At 41.7% G+C, this 26,296-nt stretch overlaps 1 protein-coding gene across 1 annotated transcript in view; it reads left to right on the top strand.

Moving 5' to 3' along the window:
* The window catches only part of si:dkeyp-44a8.4 (collagen alpha-1(XXIII) chain), a 139,682-nt gene that overhangs the window by 82,853 nt on the left and 30,533 nt on the right, over window positions 1-26,296 (top strand). The window contains exons 3-5 of the mRNA XM_034689148.1: window positions 21,253-21,297; window positions 24,448-24,455; window positions 25,465-25,491. Of these exons, the coding sequence (XP_034545039.1) occupies window positions 21,253-21,297; window positions 24,448-24,455; window positions 25,465-25,491 (80 nt within the window). The remainder of the gene's footprint in view (window positions 1-21,252; window positions 21,298-24,447; window positions 24,456-25,464; window positions 25,492-26,296) is intronic.

Genomic DNA, 26,296 nt, shown 5'->3' with positions numbered 1-26,296 from the left:
AGTGTGTGTGGTGGGGCTATTTAGGGAGGCAAAGAGCAAAGATTTTGCCCTGTGTGCACTGCTAATTTAACTTTAAGTGTGGGAGTTTTTATGCACTTGCATAAAACTGAGACAAAGACGGACAAAAGTTAGCTAAAAACTGTGTTTTTATGCTTCAGGAAAATCAGAAATCATGGCATATTAATTCAAGTCAAAACACATGCAAGAAACACATGCAAGAAAAAAACAGGCATTTGTTCTTTAACTCCTTTTATCAACAACATCTGAGAATCATATTAACAGGAAACCAAAACAAAACATTAATCTGTTTCTGCAGCATATTAATGGCATGCTCATGTACTGTATATAACGTATAAATATTTGCTCTAGCTTGTATCAGGAAGTGTGAACTGCGCATCAAGTATATGATATAGACATCCTGAATGCTGAAGTGACCACCTGGCTGACTGTGCAGCTGCACAGTGCGACATGGCCTCGAATCTAACTGCGTGACTGCAGAGCCTGCAGAGTTGTAATGAGGGGAATCCATCAACAAGGGGGAGAGGAGTCAGCATTGGAAGGAGCAGGTGCGGCTCTACACCGTAGCATAAAAAGCAGACAGCTCTGGAGAATTTTGAGACTTTTTTACTCTCGAAAAGATGAAGAGGGAACAATTACAGCAACTTGAAATTATTCTTCAAGGCAGACTTCCTTTGGTGAAAATCCCTCAAGCATAAAATAAATGAGTGGCTGACAAATTAGCAGATTGGATGATGAATAGTAAGACCTCCAGCACAAAATCATTTCCTTACTCATGTACTCCTTTTTTCCAGGCAACTTTCTTTCCTATCTTTGTACGACTGGCAGTTACAAATGTGGAAAATTACTGGGTCCCCCTTTCTCCTCCTGACGTGGATTCCCTCTGTAGTCAGTCAGTCTAGCCTTATATAATGTGACCTAAACACTGTGTGTGTGTGTTTACTACCAGCTGGGCTGGTCCCTGAACCAAAGCACCATGGATGGCTGCTAATAACCCACCCTAATAATCCCTGCATTACCCGATGCCTCTCTGTGTTCAGTGCCATTAAATACCCATTCATTATAATGCCAACAGTTAGCGCTGTCGTGACCACGGTCCCAGAGGTGGGAGTAAACGCTAGACCATGGCTGGTGGACTCTTCGGTGATTCAAAAGGCTGGCTCCTGCCCCTTGGGTGGTGATGTTGGGTGATTACACATGGTTACTCAAAGGTGAAGCCCAGAACAGAGCTCCTTCAGTGGGGCGTCTGGTTAATGAGAGCTGGGCTTGCTGCTGGAGCCTCCCGACTGAAACGATAGGAAACATACACACAGGCTGGGTGCTGTACTGGAAGACAACCATGACACACATGGACACACACATGGAGTATTGATGTTCATTTGATCCGTAATCCATTTCCTCTTCACAGTGGAGCACAGGGAGCGCCTGCTGAGACGGCTCACAAGACAAGTAGCTGAACATGAAACACACATTTGATGGCTTTTATTAAAGTCACATTTTCTCAAGCAGGCAATTTTGACTATAACAGCATTCATATGTAGATACAGGAAAGTTGTGTAGAAATGTTATGCTCTGCTGCAAGTCTGCTTAAACTTTAAATCTGCCCATGTTTCATCCCAGATTAAAGCTAGGGTTGGCAGTCACAGAAAACTAGCATGAATTTGAATGTAGCATTTCCTCAGGACTCTGTCTAACCCCTCCCCCCCCATCGGAGCTCCTCCAAAACGATGCCCCCGTTCACAAATTCATGAGCGCCGGTGCTTCGCAACGATATGATCGTGACTGATTCAAAACTGGTCAGCAGATCATTTGTGTTTTACACTACGTCAACTCATGTCTCACTCAGCGGTAAGAAAACACCAAAACATTATCATAGTGAAAGTTAAAAACAGAAACAAACATGAAATGTACGCGCAGGACGGGATTTGATTGGTTTCATCATTTGGCTCCTGATGGCAGGGATTGGTTGGTGTATTCCCAGGTTTACTCAGGCTGTAGATAGCAGCTTTGTTACCTCTTTTTTAAGAACACATTCTGTATTGATTGCCACCGGGAAATAAAGATCATTTCAACGAGTATAACAAAAAGTGTATCTAAATATGACTACCAACCCCAGCTTTAAGCCTGAGTTTAAAGATAGGATGAGGCTTTGCAGTACATGTCTTGATTACACCGCTCTGAATGTAGTCTAATTGGACGCACAAAAGGGGCTTCCCTCGAGGACGGCTGGATATGCACAGGGGACTTTTGGAACTTTACTGGAAACCATTAAGGAAACAAGACATTTCCGACCACAGGGAGCAAGAAAAACGGCTGAAAAATGAAGAGAAAAGAAGGGAAAATGGGACGCTTCAGGCCTGAACTGTTAAGGTCATGATTGTGGATTGTGTGTGGAAAGGGGGTGGTGGGATCAGTGTGTGTGTGTGTGTGTGTATGTGTGTGTGTGTGAGTGTGTGAGGCGTCTTTTGTACAGGTCGCGTGCCAAATTACATGAGCCAAAGTGGTTCAGGATGACACTGAACTGCTTTGACTCCTTTTTTTTTCTCTCCCAGCAAAACATGCCAACAATAGATTAAGTAGCATCGTGCTGCTAGATAATCACATCTGTCCAGGTGGGTTTCTCATCCACAATTTCATCAGGTTTTAATTCTGAGCTTCAACTTGTCTCCTCCATTTCAACGACCTTCAGTTTACCTTCAAAAACCTTTGGGGGGGGGGGGGGCAGGCAGAGTGAGAATCATTAACAGTCGCACAAATACAAAAATCTTCATCAGCATTGAAACATTTCTTGTAGTGCAGAGTAAGAGTCTGTTATGACACCTGGAAGCAATTGAGTTCCCTCTTCCTGGAATATTTATGTATTGGTGAATTATTCTAAGCATGTTCCAAGTGTTTATTTCTAGAACAATATCTGGCTGCAAGGCGGAACAACCATTCAGCCAAAGTGTCCGTTCTGAAAGTGGCAAAATAAAAACAAAAAATAAAAATGCTGTATAAAATGTTCATCTATTGACGGAGCAGCAAAGCAACAACTGTACTCCTCATTAAAGTCAGCTCAGCCTACCTCCCCTCAGGCTCCACTTTTTATTTGCACCACTCCGTATCCAAACACCGTTGAAGACTCATAAAAGCTCTGCATAATGTTTTGATATCTGTCATCTAATGCTTTTATAAAGGAGCCAGAGGGAGAGGAAGTTACCTTCAGTTGTGGTATCCACTCCCATCATAACACGCTGGCTCCATTTTCCCAGGGGGATGTTTGTTGTGATGTCTTGTGGCACCAAAGCAAACACACAAGAGTCTGCATGAGGTCCAAAGGCCCGGTGGATTTGTTTAGTCTTGGTGGGAAGGACACAAGGAGAGGATTCTGGGTATTCTTTGGATGTTTGCTTGTTTCGTTTCACTGTGGTCTCGGTTGCTAAAGGTTATTTGACTTTTTTGAATTTTGATGCCCAGTTTATTACAACTTGGGTTTTGTTTTGTATACATAATAACTTCAACACTCCAGTTTCTTGCCCAATCGAACTTAGTTACTGTAATGCTGCTGTGTTCCCAGACCTCAGCGGTTAACTGGGCCATTTCTTTGAATTACTTAAAAACTCAGTCATTTAATCCAAGATGTGAAAAGGTTAATATCTGGGTGATAAAATCTCAACTTTGAGGAGAAACACATGATAACATGCAGTACCTTTGGACTGGACGTAGCCATAGTGAAATCATCTTCAGGTTTTGGGACTTCCTTTTTGAAGCCTTCAGGTTGGTTGTCTTTTTGTTTTGTTTGAGATAGAAGATACCTTATAAAAAAGAGAGGGTGGATACACATCCCTACACATCTACCCTGGTTGAAATTATGCTTCACAGTGCCTTGTCATCACAAGTGCACATATCTAAAATCATACTCTACTTTATCCTCTATGTCAGTCGAAATTTGGGCTGTTATTTACAAAATGGCAATATCAAAGAATAAGAAGACCTCCACATTTGACTTCCACATAGACTGTATAAAACATGGATGCAGTAACCGTGATGCTACCCATTGGGGTTCTGAAGCCAAACAATGGAGTTGGCCATATTGGAAATGCTGACTCAGCCTAATTTTTGGTCAACCTAGACACAGCCTGAGGGATGAAAGTGTCTATGTGCATCTATGCAAAACTCCAAGTTGTTTGAAAACAGTTGAGTTCTGAATACTCCACTTTATTTTTTTACCAGGCTGTAAACAGGTTTGGTTCTGCTGTAAAAATGAACATTTTAACATGGTGTTGGTGGGGATTCCTTGGCTTTTAGAGCCAGTCTCAAGTGGACACTCAAGGAACTGCAGCTCTTGGCACTTATGCACCGACTTCATTTCTTAACACTGGAGGTTACTGCATGTTTCTAATGTTTCCTTTATCAGCAGAATAGTATGAGTTTAGGCAAGTCCATCCAAGTTAAAACCAAAACATTTTCTATCTTGACTTTAATCTGATGTATAAAGCAAAGAATAGATGAAAACATTTAATATTGATTGCCTCTCAAATACTTGGCCTGAAATGAAACAAAAACCAAAAGTTTCCCTTATAAGGAGACTGCAGCAGACACTCTCCAACCACTTCTGTGGGATTAATCTGTTTTGTAATGGGATCAAATTAGCAGTAAGAAGGGGGGGGGGGATGTATTTGTAAGACTGAGATGGGTATGTACTGTATGTTAAGGGGGTGGACGGGGCTGGAGGAAGATGTTGAAAGGTGACACCCTGACAAGTGGTGTTTATGAGTATAGAATACCAAAGGACAACTGTAGGCCGCCTTGAATATAAGGTAGGAGCAGAGAAAGACGAGGAGGGAGACAGAGTTGTGTGTATAAGTGAAAGTGAGAGGATGATGCAAGTTGATATCCAGGCAGGAAGACGTGACAGCGACACAAGGATCTCTCTCAGTCTAACACCAGGAGGTCAGAGGCAGAGAGGTGTGGTATATGAATATAGTATGACACAATCAGAGGGAGGAGGTTTGTAGCCGTCTAACTTATCTTTGCATGTTATCAACCGATCTTGCTCTGTCTCTTGTCTTCTATTGGCTGAATGCATGCTAGGCGGGAGTGCCTGCAAAGTAAATGTGAATGGGTATGTGTGAGGGTCAGAGGTCACTTGTGTTGGAGTACCAGTGGCAGATTTATTAGCCCACCAACCTGAAGGCTGGGGGGGTCACATGCTGACTTTGTTACACGCCTCATCCAACACACACACACTCACTCACATGAACAAAAATGAATGGCACACACTGAATACCAGCCTGCTGATGCCAGGTCATCTGCGTAGAGCTCTCTGTAATAGATAAAGCAGAAAATGAGGCTTGACTGACATGTGTGTGAGTGTGTGTGCACAAGTGTAAAAGATTCCCATCTGGCCTCAGGGGAAAACCATATAAAGTGTGATTAAGATGGAGGACATGGGACATTGATCAGTAAAGAAACAAGCTCTTGATCAAGGATGAAAGAACAAAGTCGGGTCGTATTGCTCTCCTCCATTAATATCTATCAGGAGCAATACGAGGCTTAAAACAGTCAAACGTGGGTGAAGTTTCTCAGGGTCACACTGTTGCCCCTCGCTCTCTTGCTTTATTTATTCATTATATCCCTCCCTTTAGCTGTCATTCTGCAGAGAGTGCTTTATCTCCTGTGGTGTGGTTGGGAAATCTAAACCTGCAGGAAGAAGAGTGTTTACATCAGTCCACTGCAACTATCTCTTCTGCTTTTAGCCTGTTGTAAACGTGTCTGGTACCATTTCCCCCTCTCTGCTTTTTATGTCTTTAAATCAGAAGTTTATCCGTGGGTACTAAACATTTATACATTTGGACTTTGGTTAATTTCCTTCTCAGTTTTTCTAGGCTTGTTTTTTCCCCTTTTTGAATGCATCTAGTTATGACAGTTGTTGAAAATGGAAACTCCTTCTTAAATTTTTTTATTTTAATATAATCAGGTATTATTTAATGAAAACTGAACAATGACGCATTCACAAGGAGTCTTTCCAAAAATTTAAAAAAATTTCAACAACTGTTGTTACTACGTCAACCACAGACACACCTGGCTGAAAGTCGTCAGTTAACAGGGTCACTCATTAAACTAAAACACTAAGAGACAGTAGAAGTCAACCTTAGCTAATGTCGATAGTACAAAACCCTACAGGCTATGCTAAATGAGAAGCCCACACTAAGATTAATCTGAACCATAGACTGTATATAAAATGGACAGCGTTGCTCCGTCTCTTCCCGTTGTGCGGTTTTGAAGCCAAAAAACCCCATTCCAATGCACAGACATTGTGCAGCCAGAGTCTGCGCTGTAGAGGATTTCTGTGGTTGCCACGGTAATTTCTGTGTTGCAACGGTAACGAGCTCTGCCCTACATCGTAGCGTCACGAGATCCTGTAGTTTTCCCTCTACGGCAGCTGTCAATCAAAGTGAATCCGGAAGTAAAACCCCGTTTTTTAAACTCTAATAACTAACAAAAAAGAAACTTTTCAGAAACAAAAAGAGGCCTTGAACACAAAACAGTCAAATAATAACTACATATCACCACAGTCATTCGGACAACGTTTGACTGCAGCCCCATTCAAATGAATAGGGGAGACAGAGTTTTTGATCCATACTACAGCCAGCCACCAGGGGGCAGACGCTTTGCTGGAAGCTTCACTTCCAGCCGAGCAAGCTGCACCCCTGATCTGAACACACAGTCACCCTGAGTTATGTCCTCATGTAATGTGACGCTAAAACACTGAGGCTACAGTTAGCTTAGCTTCCCACAATCGGTCAAATGCTGATACACACCCTTTGTCCAGAGCAGTGTTGCTGACTTAACTGCCTTCGCTCTTGAGCCAACTTTGAAGATCTTTTAGACCTTTATTTTATTTTATCAGCTTGAAAAATGACAGAGCTAATAAAAAGTTCTAGCTAGCATCAGTTTTTGTGTTTTTTGACATATAGCTAAGTGTTAGCTACTTTTACTTAGAAGTATTTGGCAACAAAAGGCAACAAAATCTGCAAAATAGCACTGTCAAACCCCAGAAACTTTGAAAAAAGATGTTAATGTTACTGATTGAGCATAAAAATTAGGTGTTAACTAACACTTGCCTTCAGTGTTCAAAGCTAAGCTAACTGACAGCTGGCTACCCTAAGGCAGTAGCGTGTTGCTAATCCCATGAAGAAAGTGAACGAACATGTTTTCTGAAAATATCATAACCACTCAATGTATGCAGGACAGGTGTTTTACTTGACTGTTTGGAAATTGCTACCAGTCACTCACACTTTCAACATGCGTGTGTTTGAGTTTCAGTGTCTGGTGTTCATCTGCTCTGTCATAACAGGTGCTTCAAGTTTGAGCTGCTCCTCTTCAGCTGTAATCTCCAGAAGAGATAATTAGATCCTCTCAGAGCTACCTGCCAACATCTTTGCCTTCCAGTTGTTAAAACAAGTGGACTGAAATTAAAGTTTTAATTTGAAACAATTGGTCCCTTGTTGCTACAACAATGGATCTGTTTTAAAAAATGGGAGGGGGGTTGGGGGGGGGGGGATTGAAATGTCTTTAACAGGAGGTGAGTTTAAAGGGGAGAAATTTGCAGAATAGCCATTTGACTGAATTTAGTTTATTTCAAAGACATATTTGCCCAGCTACAGTCAGGTGCATGCAGACAAAGCTCTATTGTTGTAAAACCCCTAGATAGTAAGTTTGACCATAAACCTCTACTGACCGATTTATGAGACAGCCCACATCCCGAGAATAAAAATCGGAAAGATTTTGAAAGTGCAACCAGTTGGAGCAGATGGCAGGATCCCTAAATCACTTTCCAAGAGACCACAAAATGTATTTCTTGTACCGATGTATCATTTTACCCTCAACACCCATTGATCTGGGACTTTGGCTAAGTCCAAGAACGTCTGTTATTCAGATGGCTGTTGTGACCACAAGCATTATTCTTCTTGGTCTGGTGGACGGCAGAAGAAACCTGAAGCCCATCTTGACATCTATCTCAGTATGGCACACGAGGGTGGCTCATGTTTTGGTTTTGATTCACTGCCAAGGGTTGTAAAACAATGTTCCTTATGATAACCTTTCACTGAGCAGACAAATTAAGATATACAGAACCCTTTTTTCCTCTGCCGTTGACTCTTTGTTGGCAAACTGAAGGATGGGGGAGTTTGTATTTTGGACCAGCAGCAGCTGAAGAAGCTTGGATGGATCCAGGTACAGCAGGAGAGCTGGAGGCTGCTGTGTTCATATTGGGTGTGAACTGTGGGTATTCATTTAAAGCACTATCACAGCAGAGGGAGTTTGGTTGTATGGAATAGCTGCACAGCTGTGATCTGGTTATAGATAGCATGTTGATAATTATCACAAGAGCATGACCTCATCAGCAACAACAGATCATTCTTCTTTTAATCTAATCATTCACTCAGCTCAACCATGTATGCACGTTTATCTTTTGTCAGTACTTGGTGTGTGTCTACACAGTACTGCAGACAAGCAACCTGCACCCTATTCAGTATTTTACCATTAAGCATGCTTCAATTAAACTCTGTTGGCAGTTGCTTTGGTTACTTTGGGGTTTTATCATAGACTGTATAAAATATGGACGTAGTATCCGTGACGTCACCCATCTGTTTCTGAAGCGTTGTTTTGAGGCCAATCGTCGGTGGCAGCCATATTGCTGCTGTCGAGCGATTGTGACGTAAAGAGGCGTGCTTTGAGCCTCCTAGCCAACAGCTACAGTGTTGCTGCCTGTCAATCAAGTCAGCTGTGCTGCACAGTGTGTGCCGATCGAGAAATGAGCTATCCAGACTACACTCGTCTGTAAACATGTTTATTTCTGCTGTAAAAAATTTTTTTTTAATTGGTGTGTATGTGGTTTCCGGTACTTCCGGAGCCACAAGCGGATCCTTGATGAACTGCAGTTTTCAACGCTTCTGCATTGGACTCATATTTTTAGACCAGAGGTTGCCGCTTGGTTTTTGTCTTGAGAAAGACCAACCACTGTGATAAACTAATGTTGTCCAGAGTTGTGCTGTGGAGTAATTCACACAGTGAAAGTTCCTGTGATGTTATAGTCTATACGAGCACTCTTGGAATGCCACTTGACTTATCAAATTACTTTGTCGAGACTTACTCTTGTGAAATTATTTTAAACATGGGGATGGCTAAATCAGGGCACCCAACCTCTAACACTTAGTAAATATACTGTACATCTCTGGTGAGGTCTCTATCTGTAGCAAACCTATCACCCCCTCTGCTCCTGATCTCGCTTCCCTCTGATTGGGCATGGAGAGGGAAGACCACAGGACTTTTTAAAAGTATATAAACAAGTAGGTAGTGGGGAAGAATATAATATCTCATCACATCAGATAGTAAACATGTGTATGGACCAAATGAAGGTGACATGACTGACTTTGGACGAGGCGTTAAATGAGTGTGTGTTGAGTGAAATGAGCAAAATGATATGTCGTACATTGCTTCTTCTCTGCAGCTGTGGTCCCCCTATCTTTTGCCTACGTGCTCCACCTCGACCCTTGCGCAAGGTCACTGCATTATGAATGCAGATGCAGTGATGTGATTGGTCGACAGCGATGAATGGCACATACCTCTGTCATGCACTCCCAGCTGTGTTTAACTTTCATTACTGCACATGAAGCCTATCAGACATATCAGCTGTGTCAGCCATCTATCACAGTCGCAGCTGTCAGGCACAAAAAACATAGTTGGAGAGACACATCATCTAAATACACACACACACACAGCTGTTAATATCCTCAGACACAAGTCCACACAGAGGAGGTCTCTGTGGTCCTGAGATATGCAGGACTCAGATACCTTGACAGATATTGTTATAGGTTGTGTGTACCTGAATGCATGAATGTAAACTCACAGCAGGCTGTAACATCACACTCTCCCAGTCCATCACTGGCTGTGTTGGCTGACAGCCATCTCGGACTGGCTCTGACCCCATAACTGAGCAGCTGATTGGACCAAATATGGATGCCACCAATGGGATTAAATGACTCATGACCTCCTCCCATAAAGTTCACACTGGGGCAAGTCTGCACCTGCCACAGGAGCGGCTTCACAACACAACACACACACAAAGACACACTACACTGTTCTAGCCTCTCCAATCACGCAGTATTGAAAGGGGACAGGGGTCACATTACATTAGTAGCATCATAGCATGGAGAGCCAGAGACGCTCACTATCAAGTGTATCAAGAGGCACTATGAAATCAAATCTTCATAACACACATCTGCATGTGTGAGTGTTTGAAGTAGACAGACGATCATCTTTAAAAGAAGTAACTGATAACCATCGTTTTAAAATTTAAAAGACCTTATGAGTGATACCAGGGGCACTGACGTAAGTGACACTAGAAGTTCAAGTTCCAGCAGGTTCAAGCAGCCGCTCAGATTACAAGATGCTCTAAGGTTTGCTCATTGTTTACTTTAGGCAAGCTAACATCAAGGAAAAAATAGATACATCTTTCATATTTTTATCAGAATATAATTGAAAGCTCTATCACTAACCAAAATATCTTAGCTTTTACATAACATTTGATACCATATAGAAGAAGAAAAGTTTAAATAATTAAGGTGTAGAAAAAAATGTTTCCTTCATACTATCAACATTTTGACACACATTCATTATCTATATTAAAGAATAGATGAAATGGTTTAGGAGAAAAAACAAATAAGTGGAGCCCTATATGAACAGAAATCCTTGAAGTAATGATCTAAATATTGCAGCCATGCATACGTCAAAGTTTTCCTGCTCAGCAGATTTTAATGTTTCACAGCTGCACAAGCTCAGGGAAAGAACACGTGGTACCGATCCCATTAACTGCAACAAAACTAAGATGATGGTCAATGTGACCTTTCATAGATTCCGTTTTGCAATAGTTTGTCCAACATGTGTGCACACACACTTGATTATATGCACATCAGTTCTGTTCCAAGTTGCAGATTTATTGACTTGCTTTTAATCTGTTATTTTGCAATGAATGCTGCATGTTTAAATTGATACATGAAGTCATGTGAATGTTTGTAACATGTTTTTTTTTCTTGCCAGTAAGCACAAAAGTGTAGTTTGCAGAGAAATGGCTCAGTTACAGATGTTATTTTGAGTGATCCTAAAAGAGACTTACATAAGCTCTTTTTAAGGTTAGGTGTACATTGAGACACAGCATAAATTCCTGTGTACTGATGCAACATTACAGTTTGCTCTTACATATTGATGCTTCAGCCATTGCTAAAGCCTGAATAGCTTCAAAACAGAGGGCTACACATTATGATCTGATAACTATTGGGTCAGATACAACAGAGAAATATCACACAATGGATGTATAGGACCAAGAACGCCAAATCATAACTATGACAACAACCAAAGAGAAGAGGTTAAGTGGTGGTATTGGGTAAGTTTGTTGACCCTGATCTTGAATACAATCCTCAAATATAGAGTTGAAGTAGGAAATGTTTGGAAGCTTTTTAAAAACATATCAAATGTAATGGTACAGTTTTGAACACTGTTAGACTGTATTAGTATGAGACATTCATCCGACCACACATCTGTTTTCTTATCCATTTACTTTATGTGCACCTCTCTGGGAAATGAACACATAGATGTCCACAGAGATGCATTATGGATGATAGAAAACTTGTACCATCTCCATTATTACTGTTCCAAACAGGCCCTCTCCCATAAGACTATGCATCATGCAGCAGTGTCTGGCATGTCGGTTAGGTATTTTTATAGCTTCTTTTACCTGCATCACGCCACGCCAGTTCAGGACTGTGTATGTACAGCTCTACCAGCAGCACCATGTTACCCATTACTCCTGAAATACTCGATGTGCAGCTTGAGGGTCTCACCTTGGCTTTCACAGAGACTGTAATCATCCTGTCTGTTTCAGGTGTGAGAGAAGAGAAGACAAAAACCAGAACAAGGAGCTAGCTTAGAGGAAGGGCCAAGGGCACGAGCGGTGAGGCACCTGTGAAAAAGGATTGCAGAGAGGGGGATAAGAGCTGGGATTTTGTTTAAAGATGGTCAGATGAAGAGGCGAGGGTGGAATTCTTTTGAGAAAAACCTGTTAGGGTTGAAAAAAGTGGCGAGCTGGTATGAAGCTCTCTTAAGAGCATTTCCACCGTGTTTCCTCTGCCACACATTGCTCCACACATTGTTTTCTCTTACAGCCACACACACAAATACACCAATTTTAGTGTAAAGTCATGGTGATTGGTGCACTTTTCTTTTTATTCCTTCCACAAGCTTCATTCTCACTCCCTCCATGCCCAGTTCTCTACGGGTTTCACCCTAATGTGTTCCAGAGTGTCAAACTAGAACCACATTTTAAGAATGAATAAAGGATACAGAGAGAAAGGAGCATTTTATCATGTTACAGACCACCATTCGATATAGACTGGCACTAGCCAAGACTAACACTTTAAAATCTCCTTGTCAAATTACCACTGCTGTGCACGTCGATGCTGCTTCTGATGTTTGTCACGTTGAAGAGTCGGGTACCTTTGTGGTTTGTGTAAAAGTTACTGATGTCCAAGAAAAATTCTCCGTGTTGAGGCCCATGTCCCCTCTGGTGACCTGTGTGTTTCCTTAACCCCTGCTCTACCTGTGTGCCAGGGTGTGCTAACCCTCATGTTAATCCTCCTTGAAGACTGGATTTAACACCTCTAGACTTCTTGGAAGTTTTTGTAACACCCATGGCCCCAATCTGATCTGATCTACAAACATAACCTTCATTCTCACCTCCACATTGCGCCACTGACTGCTGTCCCCTGCCTCCAGGCACATCACCCATTCGTCACAGGACTCATTGGTTCCCATATCTGAGGGTGGTGATTGGTCAAACGATTGGTTTGCAAGTAACCAGTCTTACTCAAACCATGCATGGTTGGGATATCTATTTCCAAACTGGAGCTGTTAAGGATAGTTTTGTGTGGAGCTCTTTTGCGTGCAAGTGTGTTTGTGCACTTAAAATCTCTTGAGTACCAGAATTCCAGCGTCTGTGGCTGCAGTTACTATTAATGGAAGTACCACCCAGGAGCCTGTGTGAATGGTGCAGAAAACCAAGCCTCTCCCATACACGCCATCATGCCCAGCGTCAACAAACACAAATGTGTTGAATGTGATTGTGTGTGTGTGTGTGTGTGTGTGTGTGTGTGTGTATGTGCGTGTGATTCACTTGCAGTAGAGGAGGGTTTGTTTATCTGGGGTCAATTCGTTTAAGGCATCGTCACGCAAGGGCCCTCTTTCCAAAAGAGGAGCGCAGGCACAGATGGGCTCATGACAAATTCCACCTGAACTCTAAGCATTTTCTGGGGTTCCTTCAGGGTTTCCTGAAAAAGAGGTCAACTTCTTACTTATTATATTTTCTGAAATCTGTAAATAGAGCAAATTATCCTTTATTACTTGTGAGGTAAGAAACACTACAGTTTAATGTTCACAGTATATAGTCAAAGTGTTTGTTTTAAAGTGTTCACTTTTAAGAGTGGTCATCTTCAATCACAAGACAAGCTGTGCCATGTAATGGGTGACTGATCACTTCTGCTTACTGTTTGTAATCCACACATTTCCTCACCCCTCCTTACTTTGAAGCTGGAAGTGCAGCTTATAGCACCTTGAAAATAAAGCCTTTGTCTTCTGGCTGCTGAACTCTTCATGCTCTGTTCCACTTTGTTGTGATCTGCTCATATTTGCTGAGCTTGGATGGTGCTGGCTGTGTTTTGCAAGGGCACTCTTATTGTTTTGACTGCGTCTGTCCATGTGTGGAGGGCAGGCCTGTCTTTGCCTTCACCTCTCATTAGCTGTGACACGAACTGACTACCCAGGCTGCCTTTCAGCACCACGCTGCCACTCAACGCAAACCACCTGCTGGACATCACAACACTAGAGCTGATGCAGAATAGCGTGATCCCCTTCCTCCTGAACCTGTGCATGCGAACTCGCCTTCAAATGTAAACACATCATCAAAGTTTTCCGCAAGTGCAAATCGCAAATAAACAAGGCATTGTGGGCTTTTTGTGTATATTGTTCATTAGGATCTAATGAATAATGCATCAGACATAAACAACATGCAAACACCCAGCAGCATGCATGCACACTTAAACACACACAGGTTTACGACAGTGTCACTCAGCCCTGACAGAGCATGACAGGAAACCTATACATTGATCACACATGCATGGGCATGAAATAGGCATCCAGATAGCCTAACACACATCCAGTTCCAGACCCTGGCACAGACGCCCTCTCACTTCCCTCAGAGAAATCCACTCTGTAGTCACGCAACACTTGAAGCTGAAAGTAAAACAGGAAGGTCGACCTGGTACCAATGTGTTCGGGGCTTCTTGTTACCCAATTGCGGCTAACCTTTGCCTGAATACCAGAGTGATGTTTACTGTATAGCATCTCTCTGTAACCACAGTTCAACAAAGAGGTGAAGCATAGTCCAAACATAGGCACAGTGTTCAGTTTCATAGTGATGTGTTTGAGGTTGTGGTTAAGACGTACAGAAAATATAAGAGGTAATAACTTATTTTAACAAACACTAAAGTTTAAAACTTTGGTTAGTATCTAATAACTGTGATCTTTGAGATATTGAACTACTGGATGAGTAACCTCCCTGCTTATCTGTATGAAGTCTGCCGTACAGACTCATGTTTCTATGTTTTTCTTTACATGGTTCAGATACATCTTACATTAACAGTTCTGATATCCATTATTGGGTCTAAGACACTCTCACAGTAAAACAAAGATAAGATTGTGTTTTGTGATTTGGTGCAAAAACTAATTTTTTGGTTTTAGGAAACAAACAAGGGGCAAATTAAGAAGTCATGGTTTGCTGTTTATTATACAGAAGACACAAACAGCAGTCTTACGGGGAGTGACATCTGAAAGTGGCCAATGGCATGCCACTACATATGTCCGTATGTCAGCAGGATATGGCAATAATTCCCAGCATGTGGCACGGCCAACAGTATGCCACATCTGTTAGGCATAGCAACATAGTAAGATAAATAAAGGAATGTATACAAGTATTTTAGCATTGCCACCTTAGCTAGTGAGAGTAATTAAAAACAGATAGGACTACAATATCGGTTTACAACATCACTTGCAGCCCAACCTCTATGCAATAAGCTGATAAGAAACAGCTAACTCTACATTGATAGCAACAGGTCAGCCATTCATAGTTTTTCCTGAAGACAAAGGTTGCAGTGGGATTACATTCTATCTGCCATAAATTACTCTGATTGGCCATACTGGATAGGCTAACAGGCATATACATTCCCTAAATTACATTGTGCTTAAGTTGCCAATAGGACAAATGATGTGTACTAGCATACTGATGGCATCCCACTACGGGGAATTGTGCGTGCTGCTGGCCCCCTGGTGGTATGCAGTTGACCATGCCACATGCTGCTGAACTTTCGGCACATGCCGTGGTATGCCACAGTCATACCACATCACTAGTTTACTGAGGCAAATACATGCATGACAGTATTACTAAAGTCCAGTAAGACTACATTTTTTTAATAGACACCAGGGGGAGACACTACTGCTACAAAAAGAAGCCAGATTGTATATAACCAGATCAGAGAAGATGTGTACATCGAGGTTGATTTATTAGAACTGTTAATATTTTCCCTATCATCATTCCCTATTTGGACACAAATGAGAGTGTGAACTCGTGTCAACTGAGCAAGGTATTCATTTTGTAATTTTTCTAATAAAGCAGGGTATGCTTTAGGGCACAGTGACCTGTATTTGAAAAGTTGCCACCATGGCTACCATGGTTCAACCACGGTAAAAATGAATCCACCCCTTCATCCAAATACGTACCCTGCTGTCAGAAAACAAGAGGGCCAACAGCTAAAAAACACCAAACTCAAGAGTTCCAAACAGAAGCCCCCAAGTCAATGGACAGAGTCAGGAGGGCTATGTTCTCTTCTAATATACAGTCTAGGGTTTGGACCCTGTCTGAGCAGTTGAACCCCGTCTGACCCTGCAGGCAGGAGAGACGCGGTGCAGCTGGAGAATGAATCAGCACCATGTGAATCACATCCGTTGTCTTTTTCTCTTTCTGTTTGCTGTTTGCTGTTTACATCTACAGCATGTGTCCTCCATCTTATTGGAACGAGAATTGGACAAGCACAGTGAGATGCTGACAGATCACTTGACAGTTTGGAAGAAGTAGTTTTACTTCGGACAGGGAGGCTGAACAGCTGTCAGCGTACGTGCAAACACGCAACAAACTAAAAGGAGGGAATCCTCACGATTTGTATCTCAGATCAGTAAACAATCTCAATGATAGCAATTGAGTTGACATATTATTTTGAGCAAATATATTGAGTCTTTGACAAAATAATGAAACAACTCACTTTTAAATACTAAACAAAAGCTGTTTAAAGTCAATATTTCTTGGGTCAATTGGATTCTGTCTGTCAACATCTTTCAAATAAAATAAAATTATAGTTGTTGTTGAAAACTTGTGCTGATGTATTTACATGTCAGTGCATTTTCTGTATTATATTGTGAGTATGAGCAGATCTCTTGATTTAAATGTGTTGATGCCTCATAAAGTCACCCCATCCAAATTCTCCTGATTGTAATTTATGGATTGAGTTAAGTCTGCGTCTTGGGATTTAAAGAACATTAAATGGAGTAGAGGACGTGAGAGAGGAGATGCCATAGAGACAAAATGCCTCCAGCAAACATGGAAGCAAGACGCTGACCTTCGCTGCTCACACCCTTCCTCTCCACACCCCCACCCCACCCTCCCCTTCCTTTCCAGTTAAATTAAATTTTCCCCCGTTGCACGAGGAGCATAGATGGATGGATGTAAGTCCTGTGGTCGTGCATATGGAGTTTCACATTCTGCTATTTTCATTTGGCTCTTTATTGCTCCCAGTTGTTGGGTTAAACAAAATGGGGCCTAAAAGAAGAGACAGAGGGGGAGCTTGTTCCACCAATCCTGCGCTTTGTTCCCTGGAAGCACTTTGTTTGCGAGAAATGTCACAGTAGCTAAATCAAGCCGAGCCATGGCTATGAGAAACAGACAGAGCAGATGGAGGACTGATGGCTGGGTGTGTGAATGTGTTTCTGTGTGTTGTAAACTGTGTAGATGTATGTGCAATAGGCACATTTGGTCATACATGCCTTAGAATTGTTGCTTGAATTGAAGAAGTGCAGAGAGAAGGAGAAAAAGAAGGGTTGTCTACCTGTGGCTTTTAACACAGACGTACTAACAGAAGCGCTGATGGAGGAACCAAATTAATGCCACAATTTATGTGTGTGAGTCTTGGGATTTTGTGCTTATGTGTCTTTCTTTCTGTGTCTTTCTAGATTTAAAAGATATAATTTAATTGCATCTTTCAACTTTTCTCAGCTAAGATATTTCTTCCTCAGTTCACAAATCCATTACTTAGTTTTAAACAAAAGCTTCTCTTTCTTTCCAGAATAATCAGATATACACAAATTTAAAAAGAGACCATGTAAAAGAAATAAACATTTCATCTTCAACTCAGCTCAGACAAATAGATGGTGCTGTGGAAACATAGTCTACGAAGGCCAGTACATGAGATCTTTGAAAAAGGGTCACTCTCAAAATTGCTGCCATGTTGAGATTAATGAAAGATACAGAATCCAGGCAGAGATCCATGTGTTTGTTTCTCACAGCCTTAGGTTTTTCTGACATTCTCACAAACACACAAAGAGTCTTTGGGGAGAAGACTCCTGTCCTGCCTCGGTGTGTTCAGCCTGCTGGCTGACTCCCAGTCAAACTTTAGACCGCATGTTTTTCAGCCCTACTTTCAAAAGAAGGTTAGGGTTAGCTTGAGATACAGCGCTGAAGGAAACCATCTCTCTGCAGTTCATTATGTGTGTGTTTGTGGTGTGTGTGTGTGTGTGTGTGTGTGTGTGTGTGTGTGTGTGTGTGTGTGTGTGTGTGTGTGTGTGTGTGTGTGTATGTGCGTGCGTGTGTGTGTGTGTGTGTGTTGTCACTTGATTAATTTATGTGCTCACATTCATATTCATGTCAGCCTATGCTGATTGAGCCTGCATGTGTCCAGCACAGTCTGAGTGTCCCACAGGCAGATCCAAAACCAGGATGTAGTCTTTTTTTTTCTTTCCTGTCTTAAGGACATTTGTGGAGGTCCATTTTTCTTTCTCTGGGGTTTTTCAACACCTGTTACAATGAAGGACGACGTCCTTGTTCTGCACTTGTCCTCCCATTTCTGCAGTGAACTACATCTTTTCCCTGCTCCTTGAACTTAAACTTTTTACATCTCTTCTGTCTTTCATTGTAGCTTGTAACATCCCACCATCCGCTTTTTTTGCATTCTATAAATCGTGCAATCACTCGGTGCGACCTGTTTTTCAGTGATAACCTTTGACCTTTGACTAGCAGGAGAAGAGGAAAATGACAGTTGTAGTTTTATAATGAATAAATAATGATACACTCTGCTCCTTTGTAGTTGAGTTAAACATGATCCTAAAGCCTGCTTCTCTCTCTCATGTATATACTGTTTCTAATCTGGTGTGCTTGTGTGACATTTCTTGACCCTGCTTTGCCACAACAACGCAGGAAGTGACACCCAACTTATGCTGACACCTGAGTCACATCATGTGACGGTGTGTTAATGTGTTTGTTTGCCCATATGTCAGAGGATATGTGATCATTGCTCTCCTGAAATAGGAATCTACTACTTACACGCATACACATAAAACCTCCCTGGTCCCCACTGCTGCTGGTTTTCACATTAATTCTCTCCGTCAATACAGTCCTACGTCAGCTTGTCATCAGCCACCTCCAGGCCGGTCCCATTTCCAGGTTTCAGTCTCTCTGACGCCCAGTCCTCAAGTGTTTGGCGACCAAGCTGTCAACGTGCCGACGGCTGTCTTTTATGTCCCAATAAAGGATGAGCAGCCATGGACCCTGGTGACCCATATCTTAAAGTGAATATCCATTTGTTAGCCAGCATTTTGAATAGACAAGGACTGTTTTCTTAAAGGATTCTGACCGGATTGTGAAGCCACTCTATCTCTCCAGGCGCCATTTGTCTCTGCCATCTTTTTTTCTACCTGCTGTAAATCTTCCTCTCTGACCCTCAATTTTCATTTTCCTACTTTCTTTCCTCCACACACCACTAGTCCTTTATACATTCCTCCCCTCCCTTCCAACTTGCCCTCCCCATCTCTTGCCTTCGGGCTAAAGGAAATGCTGCGTCCTTTTCTGTAGAGGCCTCAGCCTCCATCAGAGCCGCTGCATGGTGCTGTTTATGGCTGCGGGGGCTGAAATAGGGGAAGTAGAGCCTACTAGGGAATATGGAGACCATTAATATAAATGCTATGGCTGGCAGTGTGTGTGTGTGTGTGTGTGTGTGTGTGTGTGTGTGTGTGTGTGTGTGTGTGTGTGTGTGTGTGTGTGTGTGTGTGTGTGTGTGTGTGTATATGTGTGTGTGTGCATATGTGAACTGGCATATGTGTCTGAGGTTTGAGGATGTGGAGGTGTTAAATGATTAAAATTGTTCAAACATAAATTTTAAATGGGAGTCATAGGTGCACAGCTGCACTCATTCTCCATTGTTACATTTAAATTGGTCTAACTGTTGCCTAAAAAGTCTGGTAGTGGCAAACTAAATCAGATAAAAACATGCAACAGTGGACTTTATATTCTTGTTCAATGGTTTGCTGTTGATGGGGAAAGTGCTGCTGTTGCATAAAAATGTAAAGAAGAATGAAAGGTATAAAGGTAGACATTGGAAGGCACTGGAGGTGCAGGATTGAGCTCTCCTTGAAAGGGTCGGCTGAGTCAGGAAGTGATTAGGCCACTACAATAACCTCAATAAGGACAATAGGGAAAACATGTCTACAGCCACAAGCACTTAGCATCAGGAACATACCCAGTATGGTTTCTATTTCATTAAAAGAGCAGGACCAGTGTGGGAGGATGATGGGCACATGGGAAGAAAGAGAAAGACGTTTTACCTACAGGAGGGTTTCAGGCCTTGAAGAGGAAAGCTGGGTTTGGTTACTGTTGTTATACGATGATAATGGAGGCAGACCTTTTGAGTTTTTTAGCTCATTTTTGAATCTGCAGGTCATTGATTTCACACAGAGAGGGACAAAAACAAGCTTTACAACTCTGGCTGTTGACTGTAGTTTTGCTAGCTGAAAAGAAGACTGTAGCTAGCTATCATTAGCTTTTAAGTAGACATAAAAATGAAAATACAGTCACTCACAACATGTCTTTTTCAGTGTTAAAAACAAATTCAAATATATCTCATTTATTGAAAGTAGTTTCACGAAAAAAATGTGTGTATGACACAAAAACAGAGACAACAATATGTAATGTTTAGCTAAACATTTGTAGCTCAGTTAAATAAACATGCTTTTGGTGAATTCTTTACACATTTCTGCATTTTCTAGTTATTAATTAATTTGCTTTTTTTAAAGACTATAAAAAACATCTCATCTTGTGACCAATTCAAACCTGTACAGACCTCCCTCGCCTTCCAACAGTTGCCAAGCTAACAAGAAGCTCTGGGTGATTTTTCAGAGCCTGAGCAGAACCTTTTCTATATGTTTTTTCCTCTTTTTATTTTCTATAGTCAAGTGTACCATATCCTAAAGCAGTACCTCTGAATAACGAGTCAAATGCTGAGGTAAATCAGTGGTCTTGTAGAAATGATTCATGGTCCTGTAGCAGCATGAGGTCTGAAACTCTAGGTCAGCCCTCTCGTTGGCGACGTCATCTTCTGGTTTCTCTACGGCCCCCCGCTATTTCTAACACCTTAACCAGACTTCTCCACCAACAGTATAAATTGTTCTTCCGGAAAGGTGGTGGTACCCACAGGGTCAGAGGGAGGTGGCTGGATGGAGCCCAGACAGTGAGGAGAGGGTCTCATGAGTCTGATGTACAGCCAGAATGAAGGGACGAATCAGCATATATCTAACAATCCATTTGGCTCAGTCTCCAATGAAGTTATAGTCCACTTGGCTCTAAATGTTACCACATCTTAAAATCTGAATCTGTTGTACGTCACTACATACAGACATTAAAGTGCCTTGCCAGCACACACAAACTTAATGCCAGGCACAACACAGGATCCAGCAGCAGTGAAACTGCAAGTGATGCTCGGTCGTTCTCTACTCGACCCTGCAGTGCTGATTCTGAGGATTTACTGCTCTGTCTGTGTGTTTCCATAGGGCCTCCAGGAAAGCGTGGAAGGATGGGAAGAAGAGGGGAACCTGGTAAGTGATGCCCACCACCTGTTCTGTTTCATCATCACTGTCTTTTATTTCTCTTTTTTCCTGGAAGACAACCACTTCCTCTCTCTCTTTCCCGCTCTTGTTCCCACACTCGTTCCTTCCTCCTTAGTGACTGTGTATGTTCGAGGGCTGGTAAAAGCAGTGACCCAATGAGTCAGGCCGGTGGATGACGGGCTGCTGTTCTCCCTGTCCCTCGCTGCTCTCCCTGTCCCTCGGCCATGTGTTTGCACTAACTTTGCCCAGATGTCAGTTGCTCTCGCTGAGCGGTAGCAGCTGCCGTAGTATGAGCCTAATGAGACTCTCCCTTGCCAACATCAGTACCTGCTATTATTATGTTGCTCTTTCTTTCCAAGTCGACCACATAAACACTCAAGAAGTAGACATAACAGCACAGAGACATAACCCCGTTACGCTAAAAGTCGTCATGACAGATAGAACGGATGTTTGACACGTTTGAGTCATAGTCATGTTTAGAGTTTTTCATTGACTGTTGAATTGAACAAATTATGGTGCAACACTGTCAGACGATTTTATCAAAACCTGCAGGGATGAAGTTATTCTGCAGGAAATGTGTCAGATGGAAAGGTTCCGGTCCGGCTGTGAGTCATTGCCTTGGAGAGATGAGATCTTCTCCTGTGAAGATGCTGACTCAGTGACAGATCACCAGTGATTATTGCTCATTAAACCATTCACAGCTTTACAGTACACTCAATGTCCTTCTAATTTTGAATCCCAGAACTCCAGCAGCCTTCAGTACAGATATCATGGCAGAAGGCACAGCTTAGTTACAGCGTTGACGTTCACAGGCTATCCTTAAATGACAAGACTGGATATATCTAATCCTTTTCTTAATGTCAACACACCAAACAAAACAATCCAAGACTAATCCAAAAGGCAAGTTTCTAATCCGTCAATTTGTTGAGATGATCCTATGCTCGTCTCAAAGGCAGTTCTAAGATAATTTTCTAAACTGTCTACCTCAGCCTGTTTGAAGCTCTCCACCCTGAACTCTGGCTGAAGATGTAAACATTTCCTACCCAAGAACAAGAATCTTTAAAAGGGGGTCATAAATATATATAGTTCTATTCTCAAATAGGCCAAGTGATTATTAAAGCAGCTGAACACAGAAGTTATGAGCAAACATAACTCAGATTAGAACATAAAAAAGTACTGTACTTTCCTTTTTTATTACTTTTCTTATTAGTGGTTATTACAACAGCAACAGTGAATATCAGACTGATCCAGTGCGTTGTTGTGGTTCGTGGATGGGTTCCCAATAGTTCTTGGATAACAGTGAAGGCTAGTTTAAGTATTGGTCTTTTTATGAGATTTATTAAAGAAAAATATAGATTATCACCAGAGTTTTCTTTTTATTCCCTCATATCCTTTAATCAGGATGGGATCTAGTTTCAGTTTCTTGGTCTTTTACGGATTATTATTACGGGAAATCTTGCCGTGTTGGTTACGTTCAGTATAAAACACTTATTGGCGGATCACAGTTTGTCACAAGATGTTCTGCATCTGAAAAAGGGTGATGGGGTTCTGTTTAGGTTGTCTCTGTTGCTGTTTACTTTTGTCTCCTCACATTGCAGCTCGGGTTATAGCGCGGGGGTAGGTGGCATGCAGGGACTCTTGCGCCATCCCCATACTGATGACTTGGGACAATTTTTACAAGAGAACGAGAGGGGTTTTCCCCCATTCTCTCAGAAACATAACAAATGAGAGAAGAAACAGAAACACAAGTTACAAATAACAGGAAAGAGGGCAGACGTGGCAGTAAAGCATCTGTCGCCTTGTCTCTTACGTCAACCCAACTCTCACGATTTCTTTTTCTGTTTGTCCTACTTGTTTTTCTTTTCTCTTCTGTTTACTTCTATCCTTTTCTCGTATTCCTTGTCTCTTTCTTCCTCATTATTCTCCACCCTCACACCTGTCTCAAGTTCAATGCTCAAAGATGGTCTCAGTGTGCATTTGTTTACCTAGCTGTCTGGCACAGGAGGTCCTTGTCCAAGTGTCTAGACACAGCTGAACCTGATTGACTTCATGCCTCATAAACCCAAACACTTCTGTCTTCTCCTTTCACCTTTTACCTTCTCATCCACACCACCTTCACTTTTTCCACCCTCTTTCTGCTCCTCTTGTCCCAAAAATAACCTTTCCCTTGATCAAACGGTAAACTTCAGGGCTCGCATAGATTCTGGCCATGTAAGCAGGAGTGTTTTGTGTGTTTAAATTGTAACAAAACCCCACAAATATTCCACTATTCCCCAGAGGAAGTCTGTTTTCAATCTTGAGTTTATGTCGATGTTTAGGGCTGCATGGATAATGATGAGCTGTGTTATTCCAGAGCTGCCGCGGCACAGCCCCAAATTGTGCCATCGGCTGTAGCAGTGTTAACAATCACATAAATCAACATCATGATTGGTTTTAAATTTCAATCAGATAAATTCAAACCAATCTCTGATATAAATCCTTTTAATGACAAAATAATATCTTCACTTTGTAGAGGTTTGGGTGGTTTATTAGAGCCCTCGGCCTTGGACTTTTAAAAGACGTTTTTAATAAGAATATTCCATTAGGACCAAGACCACTAAAAACAAGAGGAGTCTTTTGATCATTCCTGTTGTTTTTGGTTAGACTAAGCATGACAAGCAGATACTTTTAGCTGCTGAGGCTCAACATCAGAGTATTTCAATCAGATCTGAAACGCTGCCCTGAAGAGACCTCTGAGACATCTAATTTTGAGCCAGCACCTCGACCTTTCTCCTGCCTGTTTGTCCCCTACTTCAGACATGACAAGTGTCTTCTGAGGAAACTTCATCTTGACATGACCTCATATTGTAATGCAAAACATGACCCGTTATCCAGAAGTCTGTTTATCATAACGGCTTCACCACAAACTCCATATTGGCAGCGTCTCTAATGAGCTTGTTCTGCATCATATTTAGCTGCTTAATTACAGTCATCATTTAACAAACCGCATTGCTTCTGCTGGTCTTGTCGCACACCAGTGCTCGAAGGAACTGATTGCTGCACAAAACAGAAATTACTTTAAATCACTCATGCTGCGCTTCATTTGAGATGTATAGAGTTCATTTTCTAATGCCTGATTTCTCTTTCTCTGTGTTGCAGGATCTCCTGTAAGTACAATCTCCTCTCATCCAGGTAGTATGCAAATAGATTCATGTTGGGTTTTTTAACTTTGGAGTTAAATATGCAAGCACACATGCAAAAAAAACAAATATTTACCTTCACTACACCACATACAGTTTTCTCCCACACTAATAAAACATAGACACACAGACTCATAGGGTGACACAGACTCACTCACACATGTGCATCCACAGAGAACTGCAATAAATGGACCACCTAGGGAACTGTGTGTTTGTGTATGTGTGCATGTGTCTGTGTGTGTGTGAGCGAGACTTATTAGCTGCGACTTATCCCCCTCTCTGGGACTATAACTCCTGCTGACATTCTCACACACGGCAGGTTAAACACTCAAACTGACACAAATACATTTGCTAACTGGAGGCTACAGTCATGTCATGTTTGGGTATTTTCCAGATTTTATTTTTCGATTTTTCAATTATTTTGTGATACATGGCACAGATCAGGTATGCAAAGGCTCTCAAACACACTCCTTTTTTCATGGAAGAGAACAACGTGTCCAGCTGACATTTTGAATATCCAAGGAATGGTTTCAATGGACAGAACTGTCAATCAAGCTGGTTCCCACTAAGTGTGCATGAAACGATGTATAATTTATTTTTCCTGAACACACACAAAGTCCAGCCTCCAACCCGTAAAGTTTAAAGGGATGGGGTGGTAATGAGTCACCTGCTACTGCACAGAGTAACGATGTGTCTGTGCAATTAGTTAAAGTCAAATTTACCGACTGGCAGCTGTCAGTAAAAACACTAGAACAAGATAAATGACAATTTGCTTTCTGATTGTTTCATGCAGGTTAGTCAAAGTACAGACAAAAATCAGATACAGGATTTTTTTTTCTTGCTTTTTCTGAATGTATGTCTCCTTTAAAACAAGGTGTGCTGGGTCATGAGACCTGCTCATTTATTTTCAGCGGCTTTGTTGGTTTCTGTTCTAACCATTCTCATTGCTTCATGCTTCAATCTCTAACCTCACCAGGGCAAGGCTGGACGGGATGGATACCCGGTAAATTTGATTTGTTATTTATCCTGTCACTCTTCAATTCACCCAATCATGTTTCTCTTTTTTTCCTGTGGCTTTATTCTTTTTTTACTCACTGCTTTATTAAACCTTTTTTCCAATTTTGCCCCTTTTCTGCTCTTTTTTTACGCCATTTACTCTCATCCCTGCTGGTACTTTTACCTCCTCTTCCTAGACTTTTAACATTTCTCTCAACAAAATGATGTGTCCTGTTCCATGTCTAAGAAGTGACTCAAATACAAGGATAAATGTAATAATCACATGCAGACGTAGACTGCCCAGGGTGGTAAGGTTACATGAAAGTCTCAGATAATTTTATACACTGACTCCAGTCATAAAAAAAGCAGCCTAAAGTATATTAAATGTAAAAATGTGAATAAATGAAATGCAATAAAGATAAAAAGATATCTTAGGTAAACAAAAACCACAAGTGTGCAACCACACAAATACAATTTGAACCTCATATCCATAAAGCAGACATCAGGCCTTTTAGCTTTAAAATTAAGTTTGCAATTGTTTGAAGAATATATAACTGTTCACATCCAAAGCTACTGAAAGCAGAGCAGATCACTGATTTGCAGCAGACCATAAACAATGTGCCAGACCACAAGACTGAGCTCAGGTTCTTGTGTTATCAGGCGAAACAGTGGCCTCTTGTGGCCGGGCACAGTACTGTTTTCCTCCACTCATGCAAAGATAAGACAGCTTGTCCGTGGCTCTGTTGCTCATTTGTGGTTAGTCATCATCAAATTTGCGTTATTTAACACTGATGTACCCTCATCATTTTAAA

This window comes from Notolabrus celidotus, chromosome 8 (assembly GCF_009762535.1).
Source record: "Notolabrus celidotus isolate fNotCel1 chromosome 8, fNotCel1.pri, whole genome shotgun sequence".
NCBI classification, from domain to species: domain Eukaryota; kingdom Metazoa; phylum Chordata; class Actinopteri; order Labriformes; family Labridae; genus Notolabrus; species Notolabrus celidotus.
Note: the sequence above shows the minus strand (reverse complement) of the source record. Positions and strands in the feature narration are given on the sequence as shown.